The 19409-nt window shown below is 70.5% G+C and overlaps 1 protein-coding gene and 2 pseudogenes across 2 annotated transcripts; 1 reads left to right on the top strand and 2 right to left on the bottom strand.

The window, feature by feature from the left end:
* Positions 1-23: 23 nt before the first annotated feature.
* On the bottom strand, positions 24-1080 carry LOC136305523 (syncollin pseudogene; annotated as a pseudogene).
* A 1749-nt stretch (positions 1081-2829) lies between these two features.
* On the bottom strand, positions 2830-9479 carry LOC136305525 (leucine-rich repeat and fibronectin type III domain-containing protein 1-like). Of its 2 annotated transcripts, XM_066208781.1 has the most exons (4): positions 9367-9479; positions 6730-6777; positions 4679-6062; positions 2830-4108 (listed from the first exon to the last, which is right to left on the bottom strand). In XM_066208781.1, exons 3-4 carry the CDS (start codon positions 6046-6048, stop codon positions 3556-3558), a joined length of 1923 nt encoding a protein of 640 aa, XP_066064878.1. In that variant the 5' UTR covers positions 6049-6062; positions 6730-6777; positions 9367-9479; the 3' UTR covers positions 2830-3555. The 2 variants fall into 2 exon arrangements, with proteins under 2 accessions (XP_066064878.1, XP_066064879.1); XM_066208782.1 differs by lacking the exon at positions 9367-9479 and having other exon boundaries at positions 6730-7368.
* A 4356-nt stretch (positions 9480-13835) lies between these two features.
* On the top strand, positions 13836-19291 carry LOC136305519 (protein Smaug homolog 2-like; annotated as a pseudogene).
* Positions 19292-19409: the final 118 nt, after the last annotated feature.

The raw sequence follows: 19409 nt of genomic DNA, 5'->3' as shown, positions 1-19409 counted from the left end.
AACAGGACCCCCCAGGCAGGAGCTGCTGCATCGGGGCTTTATTGGCTGCGCGGGGGGCAGGGGGGCACGGCGCGGCGCGGGTGGGCTCGGCTCGGCTTGGCTGGCGGATCTTGGCCAACGCTGACTCCCGTCGGCTCGCGTGGGCTCCTCTCGGCCGGCTTGGGCGCGGTTTGGCCCGCATCGACTCGCCGTGACCCACGCCGGCACATCTCAACCCACACTGGCTCACGTTGACCCACATTGGCTCACGTTGGCTCACGTTGACCCACATTGGTTCACGTTGACCGACATTGGCTCATGTTGACTCACGTTGACCCATGTTGACCCACACTGGCTCACGTTGGCTCATGTTGGCTTGTGTTCACCCACGTTGACCCACATTGGCCCACGTTGGCTCACGTTGACCCACGTTGACCCACGTTGACCCACACTAGCTTGTGTTGACCCACGTTGGCTCACGTTGATCCACACTGGCTTGTGTTGACCCACGTTGACCCACACTGGCTCGTGCTGACCCGCGTTGACCCACACTGGCTCGTGCTGACCCGCGTTGACCCACGTTGACTTTCACGGACCCGCCTTGCCCCACGCCACCTCCCGCAGCCAGGTGCCGCCGCCCCGTCCCCCGCGCCGCGCCGCGCCGCCGCTCACTTGCAGGTGCAGTAGTAGGCCCTGATGGCGTCGTTCCAGTTCCCGAAGAGCCCCCGGCGTACCTCCTGCAGCCGCGGCTCCGTGCCGGCGCTGAAGGTCTTGGAGTTGCCCCTCTTGGCCGAGCGCGACCACACGGTCAGCTGGCACTTGGTGCCCACCACCAGGGAGGAGGCGCGGCCGGCCCAGCCGCGGGGCACGTAGGGCACATCGCTGTCGGGCGGCACCTCCAGCGCGTCGCCGGCGCAGCACTGGTCGTAGTAGGGGCTGTTGTCGGCGTAGAGCAGCGCGCACAGCCGGGTGCCGTTGGCGGGGCGCAGGTCGGCGGCCGTGGGGCACTGGGCGTCCGCCCCCCGGCCCAGCGCGGCCACGGTGGCCGCCAGCGTCAGCAGCAGCGTTGTCACCATCTCCGCGTCACCCGTGTCGCCTCCCGGGGCCGTGCTGGGGCGCCGCGGGGCGGGTCGCTTATAGGGCAGCCCAAGGCCGGGGGGCGGGGCCTGCCTGGGAGGGGACACAGGTGGGGGGGGGTCCTTGGGAGGGGACACAGGTGTGGGGGGTCTGCAGACACCCCCGGCCATGGGAGGGGCCACAGGTGTGGGGGTCCCAGGTCTGTAAACAGCCCCCCGGCTGTGGGAGGGGCCACAGGTGTGGGGGGTCCCAGGTCTGTAAACAGCCCCCCAGCTGTGGGAGGGGACACAGGTGTGGGGGGTCCCAGGTCTGTAAACAGCCCCCCGGCTGTGGGAGGGGACACAGGTGTGGGGGGTCAGACACCCCCAGTCGTGAGAGGGGATGCAGGTGTGTGGGGGGGGGGGGTCCTCGGGAAGGGACACAGGTGTGGGGGGTCAGGCACCCCCGGCCATGGGAGGGCACACAGGTGTGTGTGGGGGGGGGGTTCCTTGGGAGGGGCCACAGGTGTGGGGGGTCAGACACCCCCAGTCGTGAGAGGGGACACAGGTGTGGGGGGGGGGGGGGTCCTCGGGAAGGGACACAGGTGTGGAGGGGTCTGCAGACACCCCCCAGCTGTGGGAGGGGTCACAGGTGTGGGGGGTCAGACACCCCCAGCTGTGGGAGGGGACAGAGGTGTGGGGGTCCCAGGTCTGTAAACAGCCCCCCAGCCATGGGAGGGGACACAGGTGTGGGGGGTCAGACACCCCCAGCTGTGGGAGGGGTCACAGGTGTGGGGGGTCAGACACCCCCAGCTGTGGGAGGGGACAGAGGTGTGGGGGTCCCAGGTCTGTAAACAGCCCCCCAGCCATGGGAGGGGACACAGGTGTGGGGGGTCAGACACCCCCGGCCGTGGGAGGGGACACAGGTGTGCAGGGCCCCCCCTCCCCAGCCCCGGCCGCGCCCTCTGCGAGGGACCGGGACCCCCCAGATCTGCCGCCCCCCAAGGGGGGCACAGCGGTTGGGGACCCCCCAAATCTGCCGCCCCCCACAGGAGGGGCCTCAGGTGTTGGGCCCCCCCCCCCGCCCCATAGAGGCCCCCAGGTGTTCTGTCCCCCCCACCTGGGAAGGGACACAGGTGACCCCCCCGGCCTTGGGGAGGGGGGAGCGCCCAAGGCCGGGCTGGGGCCCAGGTGCTCTGTATGCAAATGAGGGCATAATTAGCCGGGGCTTTTGCCGCTAGGCTCCGCCCCCTATTTGCATATTCCGGAGCCGGCCCGGCCCTGCTGAGCTCCTCGCGGCGGTCACCATGGCAACCGTAGGGGGCGGCGATTGTCGCCTCATTAGCATACACCAGACCCGCCCACATTGCGGGGCGGGGAGAGGCTCGAGGGGGAGGGGGGGCGGCTCGCATGGGGCTGGGACCCCCCCAGGAAATTAACCCCTCCTATCCCGGGCAGAGCCCCCCCCCCAAAGACAGAGACGACCCCCCCCAGTGAGCGCCCAGCCCCCACAGCGAGCGGGACCCCCCCGCCGCGGCCACACTCGTGTCCCTGCCCCGGGGGGGCCACCGGTTTTTAATGTAAAAACTCGTGTTAAACACTGCGGGGGGGGCCCGAGGGGGCGGCTGGTGGGGAGGGCGGCGGTTTGGGGGGAGGGGGGCGGAGCTGAGGCATTTTTGGGGAGGGGGGGGCGGGAAATGGGGCTGGGAGGGAAATGGGGGGGCTGGGGGAGCCCCCCCAGGGTTATCCAGACCAGCCAGATAGGAACCCCCGGGTCGAGTTGGGGGAGGGGGGGGGCAGAGGCCACGGGGGGGGGGGGAACACACGGGGGGGGGTCCCCAGGTATCCGAGGGGGGCCCCCCTTTTGCCCCCCTCCCCTCCCCACGGGGAGGGGGTTTTTTAGGGGGGGGGGCTGCGGGTCTCGTGTCATCTGTGCAGAGATGTCGGGGGCGTGCGCGGGGCCCCCCCGGCCCGGCCGAAGGCACCGCGGGGGCGGCGGGGGGGGCACACAAATGTCGGGGCGCACACACCTGTCCCAGGTGCGCATCTCGGGGGGGGGGGGGAGGGGGGGGGGGAGGGGCACACGCGGGTCCCGGGCGAGCGTCCGGCCTTTGGGGGCGGGGGGGAATGGGGGGGGCCGCAGGTTCGCCGATTCGGGGCGCGTCCCAGTCCCTGTCGCGCTCTCTGTCGCGCTCCCCACGCGTGTCGCGGCGCCCGCTCGTGTCGGGGGTCCCCACGCGGGGGGGGAAGGTTTGCATACGGGTACCCCCAGGGCGGGGCGGGGGGGGGGGGGAACACCACCTGGGGGGGGGGGGTTCCCAATGGCACCCACGGGGGATCCCAAAATGGGTCTGGGGGCGCGCCCGGCCGAGCTTTGGCGCTCCCACACGCCCCCTCCCCACAAGAGCCGCCAAGGGGGAGGGGGGGGGTCCCACCGCCGCCCCCCCCGCCCCCTCGGGGAGGATCCTGGGGGGGTCCTGCCGAAGGGGGAGGGGAGGGGGGGTCCCCCCGCCCCCCGGCCTCACACGGTGCTCTCCAGCATCCAGTGGGTGCTGCCGAAGGAGGGGCGCAGGGGGGGTCCCAGGGGGCTCGCCTCGGGCGCGTCCAGCCGCGGTAAGGAGCCGTGGCGCCGCGGCCGAGCCCGCCGGGGGTAACTGTGGCTGGGGAAGAGCCCCCGAGCCCCCCCGGCCGCCGCCGGAGGCAGCGGGGGCAGCTCGGGGGTCTCGGCGGGCCGGGGGCCGCCGTTGGTCTGCGAGCAGACGCTGGTGAGCGCGGGCGGGGGGCGCCGCGCCCCCGCCGCCTTCCAGCGCGCCGTGAGGATGAGGATGAAGACGAGCACGGAGGCGGCGATGGCGGCGCCGATGACGATGATGACGGTGCCCCCCAAGAAGTGGGGCCGGGGGGGCGCGGCGCAGCCCGCGGGAGCGGCGGCCGTGGCGAAGGAGACGCAGCCGAGCGGGCGGGGGGCGGCGGGGGGGTCGCCGAGCACGCGCAGCGCGGACACGCAGAGCTCGTACACGCGCCCGGGGGCCAAGTCCCGCAGCACGAAGGTGCGGCTGGAGGGCGGCAGCAACCTGGGGAGGGGGCGAGGGGGGGCGAGGGGCACACATCCGGAATTCGCTCGGTGTCTCCCGCGTCCCCTCGGAGCCGCCACAGGTGAACGCGCACCTGAGCATCCTCCCCCAGAACTCTCCAGGACGCACAAACCTTCCCCCCAGGACCCCCCAGGACTCCCCAAAAACCGGTTCAAGCCCCCCCAGGCCCCCAGCAGTGCCCCGAACTCACTTGAGCCCCTCCCTCAAATCCCCCCAGGACACCCTAGACCCTCCGCAGACACCCCCGGAGCCCCACAGGGCCCCCCAAAACCCACCTGAGCTGCCCCTGGAGCCCTGAGCCCCACAGGAACCCCCAAAACCCACCTGAGCTGCCCCTGGAGCCCTCAGACCACCCCGGAGCCCCACAGGGACCCCCCCAAAACCCACCTGAGCTGCCCCTGGAGCCCCCAGACCACCCCGGAGCCCCACAGGGTCCCCCCAAAACCCACCTGAGCTGCCCCTGGAGCCCTGAGCCCCACAGGACCCCCCCAAACCCACCGGAACCTCCCCCCAGCCCCCCCAGGGGACAGCCCCCCCCGGGCCCCCCACCTGTAGACGAGGGCGTCGTCGGCCGAGCTGTTGTACTGGATCTGCAGCATGCGCACGCCGGGCACGTGGCGCTGCGGCAGCCACCGGATGCGCGCCGAGGAGCCGGTGACCTCGGCCGCCACCACCCGCCGCTCCCCGGGTCCCCCCCAGGTGTCATTGCCGCCCGCCCGGGCCATGTCGGAGGGGCCGGGCCCCGCCTCGGCGGCCGCGCCGTCGCCTTCGCCGTCGCCGTCGCGCGCCCGCGGCACGGGCAGCGGCAGCACCACCACGTCGACGCGGGCGGCCGCTTCCCCCGCGGCGTTGGCGGCCACGCAGGTGAAGCCGCCGTGGTCCCTGAGCGTGGCCACGCGGAGCCGCAGGGAGCCGTCGGAGCCCACCGAGCGCCGGGAGCCGTTCTGCACCACGCGCCCGTCGGGGCCCAGCCAGTGCAGCGCGGGCGGCGGGTCGCCGACGGCGGCGCAGCCCAGGCGCAGCGGCTGGCCCTCGGTGACGGCGGGCGGGTGCGCGGCCGCCGCCGTGACGGCCGGGGCCCGGCAGGTGAGCTCCTCCTCGGGCACGGCGCCCAGCAGCCGCCCGGCCAGCGGCGCCGGCGTGGCGCAGGTCTCCAGGCGGCCCGGTTGGGCCGCGCGGCGCAGCCACAGCAGCTCGCAGTTGCAGTGCAACGGGTTCCCTCCGGCCGCCAGCGCGGGCCCCGGCGGCCCCGGGACGGGCGGCAGAGCCCGCAAGCGGTTGGCCGTGAGGTCCAAGCGGGCCAGGCGAGGCAACCGCGCCACGGCGCCGGCCGGCACCCGCTCCAGCAGGTTGTGGTCCAGCGTCAGCGTGGCCAGGCTGCCCATGGCAGCCACGGCGTCCCAGGGCAGCGCGGGCAGGTTGTTGTGCGACAGGTCCAGGTCCTCCACGGTGGCGGCGAAGGCGGCGAAGGCGGCGGCGTCGATGGCGGCCAGCTGGTTGTTGGCCAGGATGAGGTGGCGCAGGCTGGCCAGCCCGCGCAGCTGCGGCCCGCTCAGCGCCGGCAGCCGGTTGCCGTCCAGGTGCAGCGCCCGCAGCGCCCGCAGGTCGGCGAAGGCGCCGGGGGCCAGGCGGCGCAGCCCGTTCCGCGACAGCGTCAGGTGCACCAGGCTGCTCATGTTGGCGAAGTCGGCGCGGCCCACGGCGCCGATGAAGTTGTCGGCCAGGCGCAGCTCCACGGCGCCGCGGTCCAGGCTGGGCGGCACAGCCAGCAGCCCCGTGCGGGCGCACAGCAGCGTGGGGCTGGGTGCGGCCGCGGGGCACAGGCAGCGCGGGGGGCAGCGCGGCGACGGCGGCGACGCCGGGACCCCCGCGCCGGACACGGCCCCCAGCATCACCAGCGGCACCAGCAGCTTCGCCATCCCCACGGCCGCGCCTGCCGGGGGGGGAACGGGGGAGCCGCGGTCACGGCCCCACCGAGCCCCACCGAGCCCCAAAGAGCCCCAAAGAGCCCCATGGAACCCACCGGAGCCCCACAGAGCCCACTGGAGCCCCATGGAACCCATCGGAGCCCACCAGAACCCACCAGATCCCCATGGAGCCCCACGGGAGCCGCCGTGTCCCGCCGGGGGCTCTCAGATCCCATCGTGCCCCCCTGGATCCCGCCCCGTCACCTGCCGTCCCACAGGAGGCCGTGAGAGCCCACAGAGCCCCGTGGGATGCCAGGAGATCCCAGGGATCCCATCAGATCCCGGGCGGGGGGACACCGGGACACCCCTCCCCCCCCCCACCATCCCGGGGCCCCGTTTGTCCCAAGAGATCCCGTGGGATCCTCTCGCGTCACGGTCGATCCTGCTGGATCCCGCCCGTCCCACCGGATCCCGCAACACACCGCAAGATCCCAGGAGATCCCAGTGAGGTCCCAGGAGATCCCAGTGACCCCAGTGATCCCAGTGACCCCAGTGATCCCAGTGACCGCAGTGAGATCCCAGTGAGATCCTAGTGATCCCAGTGAGGTCCCAGTGACCCCAGGAGATCCCAGTGGGATCCCAGTGAGATCCCAGTTGCCCCAGTGATCCCAGTTGCCCCAGAGATCCCGTTACCTCCTCTCAGGGTTCCATGTTGGTCCTGTCCGGGCGTCGCCGCGGGGCCTGTGGGGACAGGGGACGGACCAGTACGGCCCAGTACAGACCAGTACGGCCCAGTACGAACAACTACACACCTATATCCTCCAGTACGGACCACTACAGACCAATACAGACCAGTACAGACCAGTACAGACCAGTACGGACAACTATACACCTATATCCTCCAGTACGGACCAGTATGGCCCAGTAAGGACCAGTCCAGACCACTATGCACCTATATCATCCACTACAGACCAGTACAGACCAGTCCTGCAGTGCACGGCCCAGTCAGGCCCAGTGTGGCCCCACACGCCCCAGGGTGGCCAAATCCAGCCCAGTCCGGCCTGGCCCAGCCCAGTTCAGCCCAGTTCGGCCCAGTTCAGCCCAGTCAGGCCCAGTCAGGCCCAGTCAGGCCCAGCACAGCCCAGTCTGGCCCAGTACACCCCAGCATAGACCAGTATAGCCCAGCATGGCCCAGCATGGCCCAGCACAGCCCAGCATGGCCCAGTATGGCCCAGTACACCCCAGCACAGACCAGTATAGCCCAGCACGGCCCAGCATGGCCCAGTACACCCCAGCATAGACCAGCATAGCCCAGCACGGCCCAGTATGGCCCAGTATAGCCCAGTATGGCCCAGCATGGCCCAGTACACCCCAGCATAGACCAGCATAGCCCAGCACGGCCCAGTATGGCCCAGTATAGCCCAGTATGGCCCAGCATGGCCCAGTACACCCCAGCATAGACCAGTATAGCCCAGCACGGCCCAGTATGGCCCAGTATAGCCCAGTATGGCCCAGCACGGCCCAGTACACCCCAGCATAGACCAGTATAGCCCAGCACGGCCCAGTCAGGCCCAGCACAGCCCAGTATGGCCCAGTATAGCCCAGTATGGCCCAGCACGGCCCAGTACACCCCAGTATAGACCAGTATAGCCCAGCACGGCCCAGTCAGGCCCAGCACAGCCCAGTATGGCCCAGCACAGCCCAGTATGGCCCAGTATGGCCCAGTACAGCCCAGTACACACCCCAGCATAGACCAGTATAGCCCAGCATGGCCCAGTGCATGCCAGCACAGCCCTGCACAGCCCAGCACAGCCCAGTATGGCCCAGTACACCCCAGTATGGGCCAGCACAGCCCAGCACGGCCCAGCACAGCCCAGCACGGCCCAGCACTGCCCAGCACAGCCCAGTATGGCCCAGTATGGCCCAGTATGGCCCAGTACAGAAGAGCACAGCCCACTATGGACCCAGTCCAGACCAGCACCACCCAGCACAGATTGGTACATCCCAGTATAACCCAGTACATCCCAGTACGGCCCAGTACATCCCACTATGGCCCAGTATAGGACGGCACAACCCAGCATGGCCCAGTATGACCCAGTATAACCCAATACAACCCAGTATGACCCAGTACATCCCAGTAAGCCCCAGTACACCCCAGTATGGCCGTGTACATCCCAGTATAACCCAATACAGCCCAGCACGGCCCAGCAGAGCCCAGCATGGCCCAGTAGAGCCCAGCATGGCCCAGCACAGCCCAGTATAACCCAGTACAGCCCAGCACAGCTACAACAGACTGAGAAGGACACAGCACAGCTCAACTGACTCCAGTATACCCCAGTATACCCCAGTATACCCCAGTATGGCCCAGCATGGCCCAGCATGGCCCAGTGTAGCACAGCATGGCCCAGCGCAGGCCAACACAGACCCAGTACATCCCAGTGCATCCCAGTACATCCCAGTGCACCCTGCCATGGCCCAGTCCCTCCCAGTCCCTCCCAGTCCCTCCTAGGCCCTCCCAGTCCATCCCAGTACATCCCAGTACCTCCCAATGCATCCCAGTGCATTCCAGTACATCCCAGTGCACCCCGGCATGGCCCAGTCCATCCCAGTCCCTCCCAGTCCCTCCCAGTCCCTCCCAGTACATCCCTGTGCATCCCTGCGCATCCCAGCATGGCCCAGCGCAGGCCAACACAGACCCAGTATCTCCCAGTCCCTCCCAGTACATCCCAGCGCATCCCAGTACCTCCCAATGCATCCCAGTACATCCCTGTGCATCCCTGCGCATCCCAGTACATCCCAGCACACCCCGGCATGGCCCAGTACATCCCAGTACCTTCCAGTACCTCCCAGTACATCCCAGTACCTCCCAATGCATCCCAGTGCATTCCAGTACATCCCAGTGCACCCTGGCATGGCCCAGTACATCCCAGTCCCTCCCAGTCCCTCCCAGTACATCCCTGTGCATCCTTGCGCATCCCAGTACATCCCAGCGCACACCGGCATGGCCCAGTACATCCCAGTACCTTCCAGTACCTCCCAGTACATCCCAGCGCATCCCAGTGCATCCCAGTATGGCCCAGCGCAGGCCAACACAGACCCAGTACATCCCGGTACCTCCCAGTCCCTCCCAGTCCATCCCAGTACATCCCTGTGCATCCCCGTGCATCCCAGTACCTCCCAGCACACCCCAGCATGGCCCAGTCCATCCCAGTCCCTCCCAGTCCATCCCAGTCTCTCCCAGTCCATCCCAGTCTCTCCCAGTCCATCCCAGTCTCTCCCAGCGCATCCCAGTCCCTCCCAGTCCCTCCCAGTCCCCCCGGCCCGCGGTACCTGGGGGGGCTCAGCCCACGGACGCTCCCATCGCTGCTCCGGGGGGGGAGGGGGGCTCGGGCCTCGCCCTACCGGGGGGGCATCGGGGGGGACACCGGGAATGGGGGCGGGGGGACCGGGAATGGGGGCGGGGGAACACCGGGAATGGGGGCGGGGGGACACCGGGAATGGGGGCGGGGGGACACCGGGAATGGGGGCGGGGGGACACCGGGAATTGTGGGGGGGGGACACCGGGAATCGGGGAGGGGGGACACCGGGAATGGGGGGAGAACCGGGAATTGGGGAGGGGCGATGGTGGCGGGGGGGAGGTCGGGAATCGCCGGGATGGGGCTGGGGAGGCGAGGGGACCGGGATGGCGGGGATGGATGGAGCCGGGGTGGATCCGGGATCGGGGGAGGATCGGGGATGGATCCGGGATCCCGGAGGGCCCCGGGAGCCGCCGGCGGCGGTGGCTGGGGGTGCCGGGGGTCCCGGAGCAGCCCCGGACCCGCCGCCCCGGAGAGGCCCCGGAGAGGCCGCGGCCGCCGCTCGGAGCCGCAGAACCGGCGGGGCGGGGCCGGGCGGGGCCGGGGCGGGGCCGCGGGAGCGCGGACACACGGACACACGGAGGGACCGACGGACGGACACGGGGATGGGCACGGGGACACACGGACACACGGACACACGGACACACGGAGGGACCGACGGACGGACACGGGGATGGGCACGGGGACACACGGACACACGGACACACGGAGGGACGGACGGACGGACACACGGATGGACACACGGACGGACACAGGGACACACGGAGGGACGGACGGACGGACGGACGGACACGGGGATGGGCACGGGGACACAGGGACAGGGTCACAGACGGACACACGGACACGGGGATGGTTGGACAGACACAGAGATGGACGCACGGACACGGGTGGACACAGGGACACAGGGGTGGACACAGGGACGGACACACGGACACAGGGACGGACACACGGACACAGGGACAGAGCCACAGACGGACACACGGACACAGGAATGGATGGACAGACACAGAGATGGACGCACGGACACAGGGACGGACACACGGACACAGGGATGGACACGGGGATGGACACACGGACACAGAGATGGACACAGGGATGGACACACGGACACAGGGGTGGACACAGGGATGGACACGGGGATGGACACACGGACACAGGGACAGGGCCACAGATGGACGCACGGACGGACACACAGACACATGAACCCTTCAGACAGCCCCGAGTCCAAGGGACCCCTCCTCGTGTCCCCCAGTTCTCCCGCAGCCCCTCGTTCCTGTCACCGCCCAGGCCCTTCCCAGGGACACACGGACACACGGACAGACGGACACACGGACACACGGACACCCGGGGGGGCACTGGACACGCACTGGAAGCACACTACGGGACACTGGGGACACTGGGGACATGCTGGGAGCACTGGGGGACACTCGGGGGGTCCCTGTATGGGTACGGGGGGACACTGGGGCGCACTGGGGTGCGCTGGGACAGCACTGGGGGCACTGGGAGACACTGGGACAGCACTGGGGGACACTGGGACAGCACTGGGGGGCACTGGGAGACACTGGGACAGCACTGGGGGACACTGGGACAGCACTGGGGGGCACTGGGACAGCACTGGGGGGCACTGGGGGACACTGGGACAGCACTGGGGGACACTGGGACAGCACTGGGGGGCACAGGGGGACACTGGGGGGCACTGGGGGGCACTGGGGGACACTGGGACAGCACTGGGGGGCACTGGGGGACACTGGGACAGCACTGGGGGACACTGGGACAGCACTGGGGGGCACAGGGGGACACTGGGGGGCACTGGGGGGCACTGGGGGACACTGGGACAGCACTGGGGGGCACTGGGGGACACTGGGACAGCACTGGGGGACACTGGGACAGCACTGGGGGGCACAGGGGGACACTGGGGGGCACTGGGGGGCACTGGGGGACACTGGGACAGCACTGGGGGACACTGGGACAGTATTGGGGGACACTGGGAGACACTGGGACAGCACTGGGGGGCACTGGGGGACACTGGGGGGCACTGGTGGGCACTGGGGGACACTGGGACAGTATTGGGGGACACTGGGGGGCACTGGGGGGCACTGGGGGACACTGGGACAGCTCTGGGGGGCACTGGGACAGCACTGGGGGACACTGGGACAGCACTGGGGGGCACTGGGGGGCACTGGGGGACACTGGGACAGCACTGGGGGACACTGGGGCAGCACTGGGGGACACTGGGGGACACTGGGACAGCACTGGGGCCACTGGGGGGCACTGGGCGGCACTGGGGGACACTGGGACAGTAGTGGGGGGCACTGAGACAGCACTGGGACAGCACTGGGGGACACTGGGGGACACTGGGGCAGCACTGGGGGGCACTGGGGGACACTGGGGGCACTGGGGGGCACTGGGACTGCACTGGGGGACACTGGGACAGTATTGGGGGGCACTGGGGGGCACTGGGGGACACTGGGACAGCACTGGGGGACACTGGGACAGTATTGGGGGGCACTGGGGGACACTGGGACAGCACTGGGGGGCACTGGGCGGCACTGGGCGGCACTGGGGGACACTGGGGGGCACTGGGGGACACTGAGGGACACTGGGGGACACTGGGACAGCACTGGGACAGCACTGGGGGACACTGGGACAGTATTGGGGGGCACTGGGACAGCACTGGGGGACACTGGGACAGCACTGGGGGACACTGGGACAGCATTGGGGGACACTGGGACAGCATTGGGGGGCACTGAGGGGCACTGGGGGACACTGGGGGACACTGGGGGATTCCGTGGCGCTCCCAAGCCCCGCCCCCAGGCCCCGCCCCCGGCGCGGGCAGCGCGAGGCCGAGGAGGGGCGTGGTCAATAGAGGGGCGCGGCCTCTTTGACCGACGGTTCGCGCGGAGGGGGGGCGTGCCCAGCGCGAGGGGCGTGTCCGGCGCGGCGCACCCGAAGCTCCGCCCCCCGCTCCGCGCGCGCGCCCGCGCGGGGGTCTCCCATTGGTCTCCGCGCGCGGTGGGCGCGGCCCGGAGGGGCGCCCCGCCCCGCGCCGCTCCGCCCTCCCGTCGGCCCATTGGCGGCGGCGGCGCCGTGACGCAGTGACGCAGCGTGCGTGCTGTGCGCGCTGACGTTGCGCGGCGGCGGCGGCGGTGGTGAGTGAGGGGCGGCCGCGACCCCCGGGACCCCCCGGGACCCCCCGGATCTCCCCCGGCACCCCCGGGACGGGACCCCCGCGCCCTCCGGGCCCTCCCCGGGCTTCCCGGTTCGGCCCCGCCGCCTGGAAGCGGCTCCGGCCCCGCCGGGCCTGCGCTGAGGGGAGACCGGGGGAGGGGCGGCCTGAGGGCGGCGGGGGAGCCCCGGGCCCGGGGGGGGGCCCGTGACCGGGGGGAGCTCTGTGTTTGCGGGGGGCCCTGGTGGCTTTTGGGGGGCCCTGTCACCGTGAGGGCTCCGTGTCCGTGCTGAGGGTGGCCCCGCGCGGGGGAAGATCCACGGGGGAGGGTCCGCCATCCTCAGGGGGGTTGTCCTTCCTGGGGGTCCCTGTCCCTTTGGGGGTCCCTTTGGGCGGTCCCTGTCCCCTTTGGGAGGTCCTTTTTGGGGGGTCCCTGGTCCCTTTGGGGGTTCCCTTTTGGGAGGTCCCTGTCCCCTTTGGGGAGTCCCTGTCCCTTTGGGGGGTCCCTTTGGGGAGTCCCTGGTCCCTTTTGGGGGTCCCTTTTGGGAGGTCCCTGTCCCTTTGGGGGGTCCCTGTCCCCTTTGGGGGGTCCCTGTCCCTTTGGGGGGTCCCTTTTGGGGGGTCCCTGTCCCTTTGGGGGGTTCCTTTTGGGGAGTCACTTTTGGGGGGGTCCCTGTCCCTTTGGGGGGTCCCTTTTGGGGGGGGTGTCTGTCCTCTTTGGGGAGTCTCTTTGGGGGGTCCCTGGTCCCTTTTGGGTGGTCTCTTTGGGGGGTCCCTGTCCCCTTTTGGAGGGTCCCTGTGCCCTTTGGGGGTCCCTTTGGGGGGTCCCTGTTTCCTTTGAGGGGGTCTCTTTGGGGAGTCTCTGGTCCCTTTTGGGTGTTCCGTTTTTGGGGGGGTCCCTGTCCCTTTGGGGGGTCTCTTTGGCGGGTCCCTGCCCCTTTTGGGGGGTCCCTGGTCCCTTTTGGGGGTCCCTGTCCCTTTTGGGTGGTCTCTTTGGGGAGTCCCTGTCCCTTTGGGGGGGTCCCTTTGGGGAGTCCCTGGTCCCTTTTGGGGGGTCCATGTCCCCTTTTCGGGGGTCCCTGTCCCTTTGGGGGGTCCCTGTCCCTTTGGGGGGTCCTTGTCACCCACGGGAGGGTGACGCTCTCTGCCCCCTCCTGGTTCCCCCGTTCCTCAGGGAGGATCTCCCCACTCGGGGGGTTCCCCTCTGCCGCCCCCCTGACCCTCCCCCTCCCCTCCCCTCCCCTCTCTCTCCCCACAGGACCCTCCGGACCCTCCCCCGCCGCGCTCCCAGCCCGGGGGGGCCCCTCGGCACCCCCCGCCCGCACCCCCCATGCGCTGCCCGGCCCGGGGGGGCCCCCCCGCCACGTGAGGTGGGGGGCGGAACCACCTCCCCCCAGACCCCCGCCCCGCCCGCAGCCCCCTCCCCACGGCCAGCCATGATGTTCCGGGACCAGGTGGGCATCGTGGCCGGCTGGTTCCGCGGCTGGAGCGAGTGCGAGCAGACCGTGGCGCTGCTGGCGCTGCTCAAGCGCGTCAGCCGCACGCAGGCGCGCTTCCTGCAGCTCTGCCTCGAGCACTCGCTGGCCGACTGCCCCGACATCCACCTGCTCGAGGCCGAGGCCAACAGCGCCGGTGAGGGCGCGGCCGCCGCGGGGCTCGGGGGGCTCGGGGGGCTCGGGGGGGCTGGGGCCGTCGGGTCACGGCTGGGGTGTCGTGGGGGGTGCGGGGGGTTGCCTGTTCCTGTCCCCCTGTGTTTGCTGGCTCCTGTCCCTGTGCTCTGTGTGTCCCTGTCCCCTGTGTGTCCCCTGTCCTCTATTCCTGACCCCTGTGTGTTCTTAGTCCCAGGTCCCTGTCTCCTGTGTGTCTCTGTTCCATGTGTGTTTTTGTTCTCTATGTGTTCCTGTCCCATGGGTGTCCCCTGTTCCTGTCCCTTGTGTGTCCCCTGTCCCATGTGTGCCTCTGTCCCCCATGTGTCCCTGTCCCCTGTTCGTGTTCCCTGCGTGTCCCTGTCCCTGGTGGTCTTTGTCCCCTGTGCGTCCCTGTCTCTTGTGCGTCTCTGTCCCCTATTCCTGTCCCCTTCGTGTCTCTTGTCCCATGTGTGTCTCTGTCCCACGGGTGTCCCCTGTTCCTGTCCCCTGTGTGTCCCTGTCTCAGCTGCCATCTCTCAGTGCGTGCAGGGGTTTACAGTGACCCTGTGTGTCCCCTGTTCCCTGTGTGTCCCTGTCCCTTATTCCCCTGTCCCCATCTGCCACCACTCAGTGGCCGCAGGAGCCCACCAAGGCCCTGCTGACCCTGTCCCTGTGTCCCCTGTGTCCCCAGCCGCCATCTCCCAGTGGCCGCAGGAGCCCGCCGAGGCCGCGGTGGCCCTGCTGACCCTGTCCCTGTCCCCTGTGTCCCCTGTGTCCCCAGCCGCCATCTCCCAGTGGCCGCAGGAGCCCGCCGAGGCCGCGGTGGCCCTGCTGACCCTGTCCCTGTGTCCCCTGTGTCCCCAGCCGCCATCTCCCAGTGGCCGCAGGAGCCCGCCGAGGCCGCGGTGGCCCTGCTGACCCTGTCCCTGTGTCCCCTGTGTCCCCAGCCGCCATCTCCCAGTGGCCGCAGGAGCCCGCCGAGGCCGCGGTGGCCCTGCTCCTGGCGCACCTGCCGCTGCTGCAGCCCGGGAACGCGGCGGCCAAGGCCGAGTACATGAAGCGGCTGCAGAAGGTGCTGGCCGACGCCATCGAGAGCAACCGCTGCGTGGAGGAGTCGCGGCAGCTGCTCTCGTACGCGCTCATCCACCCCGCCACCACGGCCGACGACCGCAGCGCGCTGGCGCTCTGGCTGGGACACCTGGAGGAGCGCCTGGCCCCGCCCGGCCCCGCCCCGGCCCCGCCCCGCCACGCCCCCGCCCACGAGTGGCCCCCCGAGCCCCCCGAGCCCGGGGGGGGCGGACCCGGCGTTGGGGGGGCCTGGGCCGAGCAGGGGGGACCCCCCCCGGGAACGGCGCCCCGGGAGAACGGGCACCCCCCGTTCCAGCCCCCGCATGCAGGTGACCGGGGGGATCGGGGGGATTGGGGGGGAAAACGGGGGATTGGGGAAAAATGGGGAGAATGGGGAAAAGTGGGGGGATTGGGGGGGGAAATGGGGGGAAAAACGGGGGACTGGGGGAAAATGGGGAGATTGGGGGCAAAAAACGGGGGGGACTGGGGGAAAAACGGGGGGAATTGGGGGAAAAATGAGGGAAAAACGGGGAAAGTGGGGGAAAAATGGGGAAATTGGGGGAAAAAATGGGAGGGCACTGGGGGAAATGGGGAAAAATGGGGAAAGTGGGAGGAGAGGAAAGAAGGGGGGGAAGGGGCTGGGGGCAGGGGACAGGGAGGGGTGGGCGAGTGGGAAGGGGCTGGGGGGACAAAGAGAAGGGTCGGGGGGGGTCTGGGGTGGCACGGAGAGCGGGCTGGGGGGTCCCACCAACTGGGGAGGGGTCCCAGGGCTCTGGGGGGTGGTCCCAGGGCTTTGGGGAGGGGTCCCAGGGCTCTGGGGGGTGGTCCCAGGGCTCTGGGGGGTGGTCCCAGGGCTTTGGGGAGGGGTCCCAGGGCTCTGGGGGGTGGTCCCAGGGTTTTGGGGAGGGGTTCCAGGGCTTTGGGGGGGTCCCAGGGCTTTGGGGAGGGGTCCCAGAGCTTTGGGGTGGTCCCAGGGTTTTGGGTAGGGGTTCCAGGGCTCTGGGGGGGGTCCCAGGCCTGGGGAGGGGTCTGCAGCCCCCCTCCAACCCCGTGTCCCCCCCCAGGCCTGCCGTGCCAGCTGCACCCCAGCCCCCTGAAGCGTTCGCTGGCGCCCGGCGGCGCCCAGCCCGGGCCGGGTGGGGACTGGGGGGGCTCCGGGGGTCCCGAGGAGCCCCCCGCCGCCCCCCGAGGACCCCCCCCGGCCTTCGGGGACCACGCGCCGCTGTCCCCGCAGAGCAGCGTGGCCTCGTCGGGCAGCGAGCACACCGAGGAGGCGGGCGGGAGGAATTCCTTCCAGGAGGACGGCAGCGGCATGAAGGGTGGGCGGGGGGCTCCGGGGGGGGTTTAGGGGGCTCTGGGGGGTTGGGGGGCTCCAGGGGGGTTTTTGGGGGGCTCCGGGGGGTTTGGGGGGGCCGCTGTCAGCTGACGGCCCCCCCGCGGCCCCCCCCCAGACGTGCCCTCGTGGCTGAAGAGCCTGCGGCTGCACAAGTACGCCGCGCTCTTCGCGCAGATGAGCTACGAGGAGATGATGACGCTGACGGAGCATCACCTGGAGTCGCAGGTGAGCCACGCCCCCCGGGGGGCTGGGGGGGGCTGGGCAGTGTCCACAGGGATCCTGGACGGGGGTGTCTGGGGTCACCAGGTGTGTGTGAGCCCCCCAGGTGTGTGTGTGACGCCCCCAGGTGTGTGTGTGACACCCCCAGGTGTGTGTGTCACCCCCCCAGGTGTGTGTCACCCCCCCAGGTGTGTGTGACACCCCTGTCCCCCCCAGAACGTCACCAAGGGCGCCCGGCACAAGATCGCCCTGAGCATCCAGAAGCTGCGGGAACGGCAGAGCGTCCTCAGGGCGCTGGAGAAGGTCACTGGGGACACTGGGGGGCACTGGGGGGCACTGGGGGGTCACTGGGGACACTGGGGGGTCACTGGGGGGACACTGGGGGGCACTGGGGGGGCACTGGGGACACTGGGGGGGGCACTGGGCTGGTGTGGGGGGGCCCCAGTGTCCCCAGGGGCGGGTTCTGGGCGTCCCCAGTGTCCCCAAGTGTCCCCAGGGTACGGGGTGGGGGCATGGCTCTTGGTGTCCCCAACCTTCCTGGGGGGTGTCCCCACCATCCCAGGGGTGTCCCCGCCATCCCCCGGGGTGTCCCCAATCTCCTGGGGGTGTCCCTGATTTCCTGGGGGTGTCCCCACTATCCCTGGGGGTGTCCCCCCCATCCCCGGGGGTGTCCCCCGCTGTCCCCAGGCATGTCCCCCCCCATTCCCAGGGGTCTCCCTGACGCCCCCCGGCCGTGTCCCCTCCCCAGGACATCCTCGAGGGGGGCAACCTGTGGACGGCGCTGCAGGAGCTGCAGCAGATCCTGGTGACCCCCATCAAGGCCTTCCGGCCCCCCCCGGCCGCGCCCCCCGCGCCCCCCCCCGACGGCGCCCCCCCCCCCCGAGGCCTCGGCGCCCCCCCCGGCCCCCGACGCCGAGGCCCCCGCGGCGCCCGTGCCCGACGGGGACATCCCGGGACAGTTCACCCGGGTCATGGGCAAGGGTGAGCGCCGGGGGACACTGGGGACACTGGGGGGGCACTGGGGACATGGGGGGGACATCGGGGACACTGTGGGGGCACTGGGGACATCCCGGGACAGTTCACCTGGGTCATGGGCAAGGGTGAGGAGTGGGGGACACTGGGGACACTGGGGGGGCACTGGGGACATGGGGGGGACATCGGGGACACTGTGGGGGCACTGGGGACATCCCGGGACAGTTCACCTGGGTCATGGGCAAGGGTGAGCGCCGGGGGACACTGGGGACACTGGGGGGGCACTGGGGACATGGGGGGGACATGGGGGGACATCGGGGACATGGGGGGGACATGGGGGGACACTTGGGACATCCCGGGACAGTTCACCCGGGTCATGGGCAAGGGTGAGGAGTGGGGGGACACTGGGGGGGCATGGGGGGACACTGCGGGGGACATGGGGACACTGGGGGGACATGGGGAGACGCTGGGGGGGCCGGGAGGGTCCCTGGGATTTGGGGGTCTGTGCCCCCCGGCCCCCCGCAGTGTGCACCAGCTGCTGTGGGTGTCCCGGGGCAGTTTGGGGGCAGGTTTGGGGGGGGTTTGGGGGCAGTTTTGGGGCAGTTTTTGGAGCAGTTTTTGGGGCAGTTTTGGGGCAGTTTTTAGAGCAGTTTTGGGGCAGTTTTGGGGGGGTTTGGGGCAGTTTTGGGGCTCTGTCCCCCCCTGACCCCCCCGCAGTGTGCACCCAGCTCCTGGTGTCGCGGCCGGACGAGGAGAACATCACCAGTTACCTCCAGCTGCTCGAGAAGTGCCTGAGCCATGAGGTACCCTCGGCTTGGCCGGGGGGGGGGGGGTCCCGGGGGTCTCCGCGCCCCCCCCGGGGGTCTCCGCGCCCCCCTGACCCCCCCGGGCCCCCCCCAGGCGTTCACGGAGACGCAGAAGAAGCGGCTCCAGTCCTGGAAGCAGCAGGTGCTGAAGCTGCTCCGCGCCTTCCCCAAGAAGGGGCCCCTGGACGGCCCCCCCCGGATACCGGCCCCCCAAAAGGTACCTGGGGGGGGGGTCCTGGAGCCCCCCCCGTGCCGCTGGGACCCCCCCGTGCCGCTGAGACCCCCCCCCCCCCCCAAAAAAAAAACCCCGTTTCCATCCCCACCCTGGGGTGGTTTTTAGGGGATGTTTGGGAGTGGCCCCCCCCCCAAAAAAAAACCCTGATTTTGCCCCAATTTTGGGGGGGGGTCTGCCCTTCCCTGGGGGGGGTTTTTGGGGGGTCTGCCCTTCCCTGGGGGGGGTTTTGGGGGTCTCTCAGCCCCTCTGACGCCCCCCTCTCCCCCCAGCTGGGCCTTCGGCTCCAACTCTCTCCCCATAGCTGGCTCTGTGGGGGGGGGGGGGGCGGGGGGGGGGGGGCCGCCCCTTCGCGCTGCCCCCCCGGGCCCTGCCCCCCCCCGCCCGCCTGGGGCTGCTGGGACCCCCCGGGGGGGCCCCCGCCCCCAGAGCCCCCCTGGGAGCGCCCCCCCTGGGCACGCAGGGACGGCAGGTGGGTCTGGGGGGGATGGGGGGCGGGGGGGGATTTGGGGGGGATTTTGGGGGGGGTGATGAGGATTTGGGGGGGGGGTTTTGGGGGGGGATTTTTTGGGGTGTAGATGAGGATTTGG

This window comes from Chamaea fasciata, unplaced genomic scaffold, assembly GCF_029207755.1.
Source record: "Chamaea fasciata isolate MVZ Bird 193981 ecotype frontalis unplaced genomic scaffold, bChaFas1.0.hap1 SCAF_461, whole genome shotgun sequence".
In the NCBI taxonomy this organism is placed as follows: Eukaryota; Metazoa; Chordata; class Aves; order Passeriformes; family Sylviidae; genus Chamaea; species Chamaea fasciata.
The sequence above is the reverse complement of the archived record's forward strand: the minus strand, read 5'-3'. Positions and strand labels throughout refer to the sequence as shown.

Bases quoted from the DNA above. Each gene is read 5' to 3' on its own strand.
- LOC136305525 (XM_066208781.1), bottom strand. From the start codon at position 6,048: ATGGCGAAGCTGCTGGTGCCGCTGGTGATGCTGGGGGCCGTGTCCGGC. The intron at 4,109-4,678 runs GTGGGGGGCCCG...CCCCCTCCCCAG, and splicing joins GACGACGCCCTCGTCTACAG to GTTGCTGCCGCCCTCCAGCC.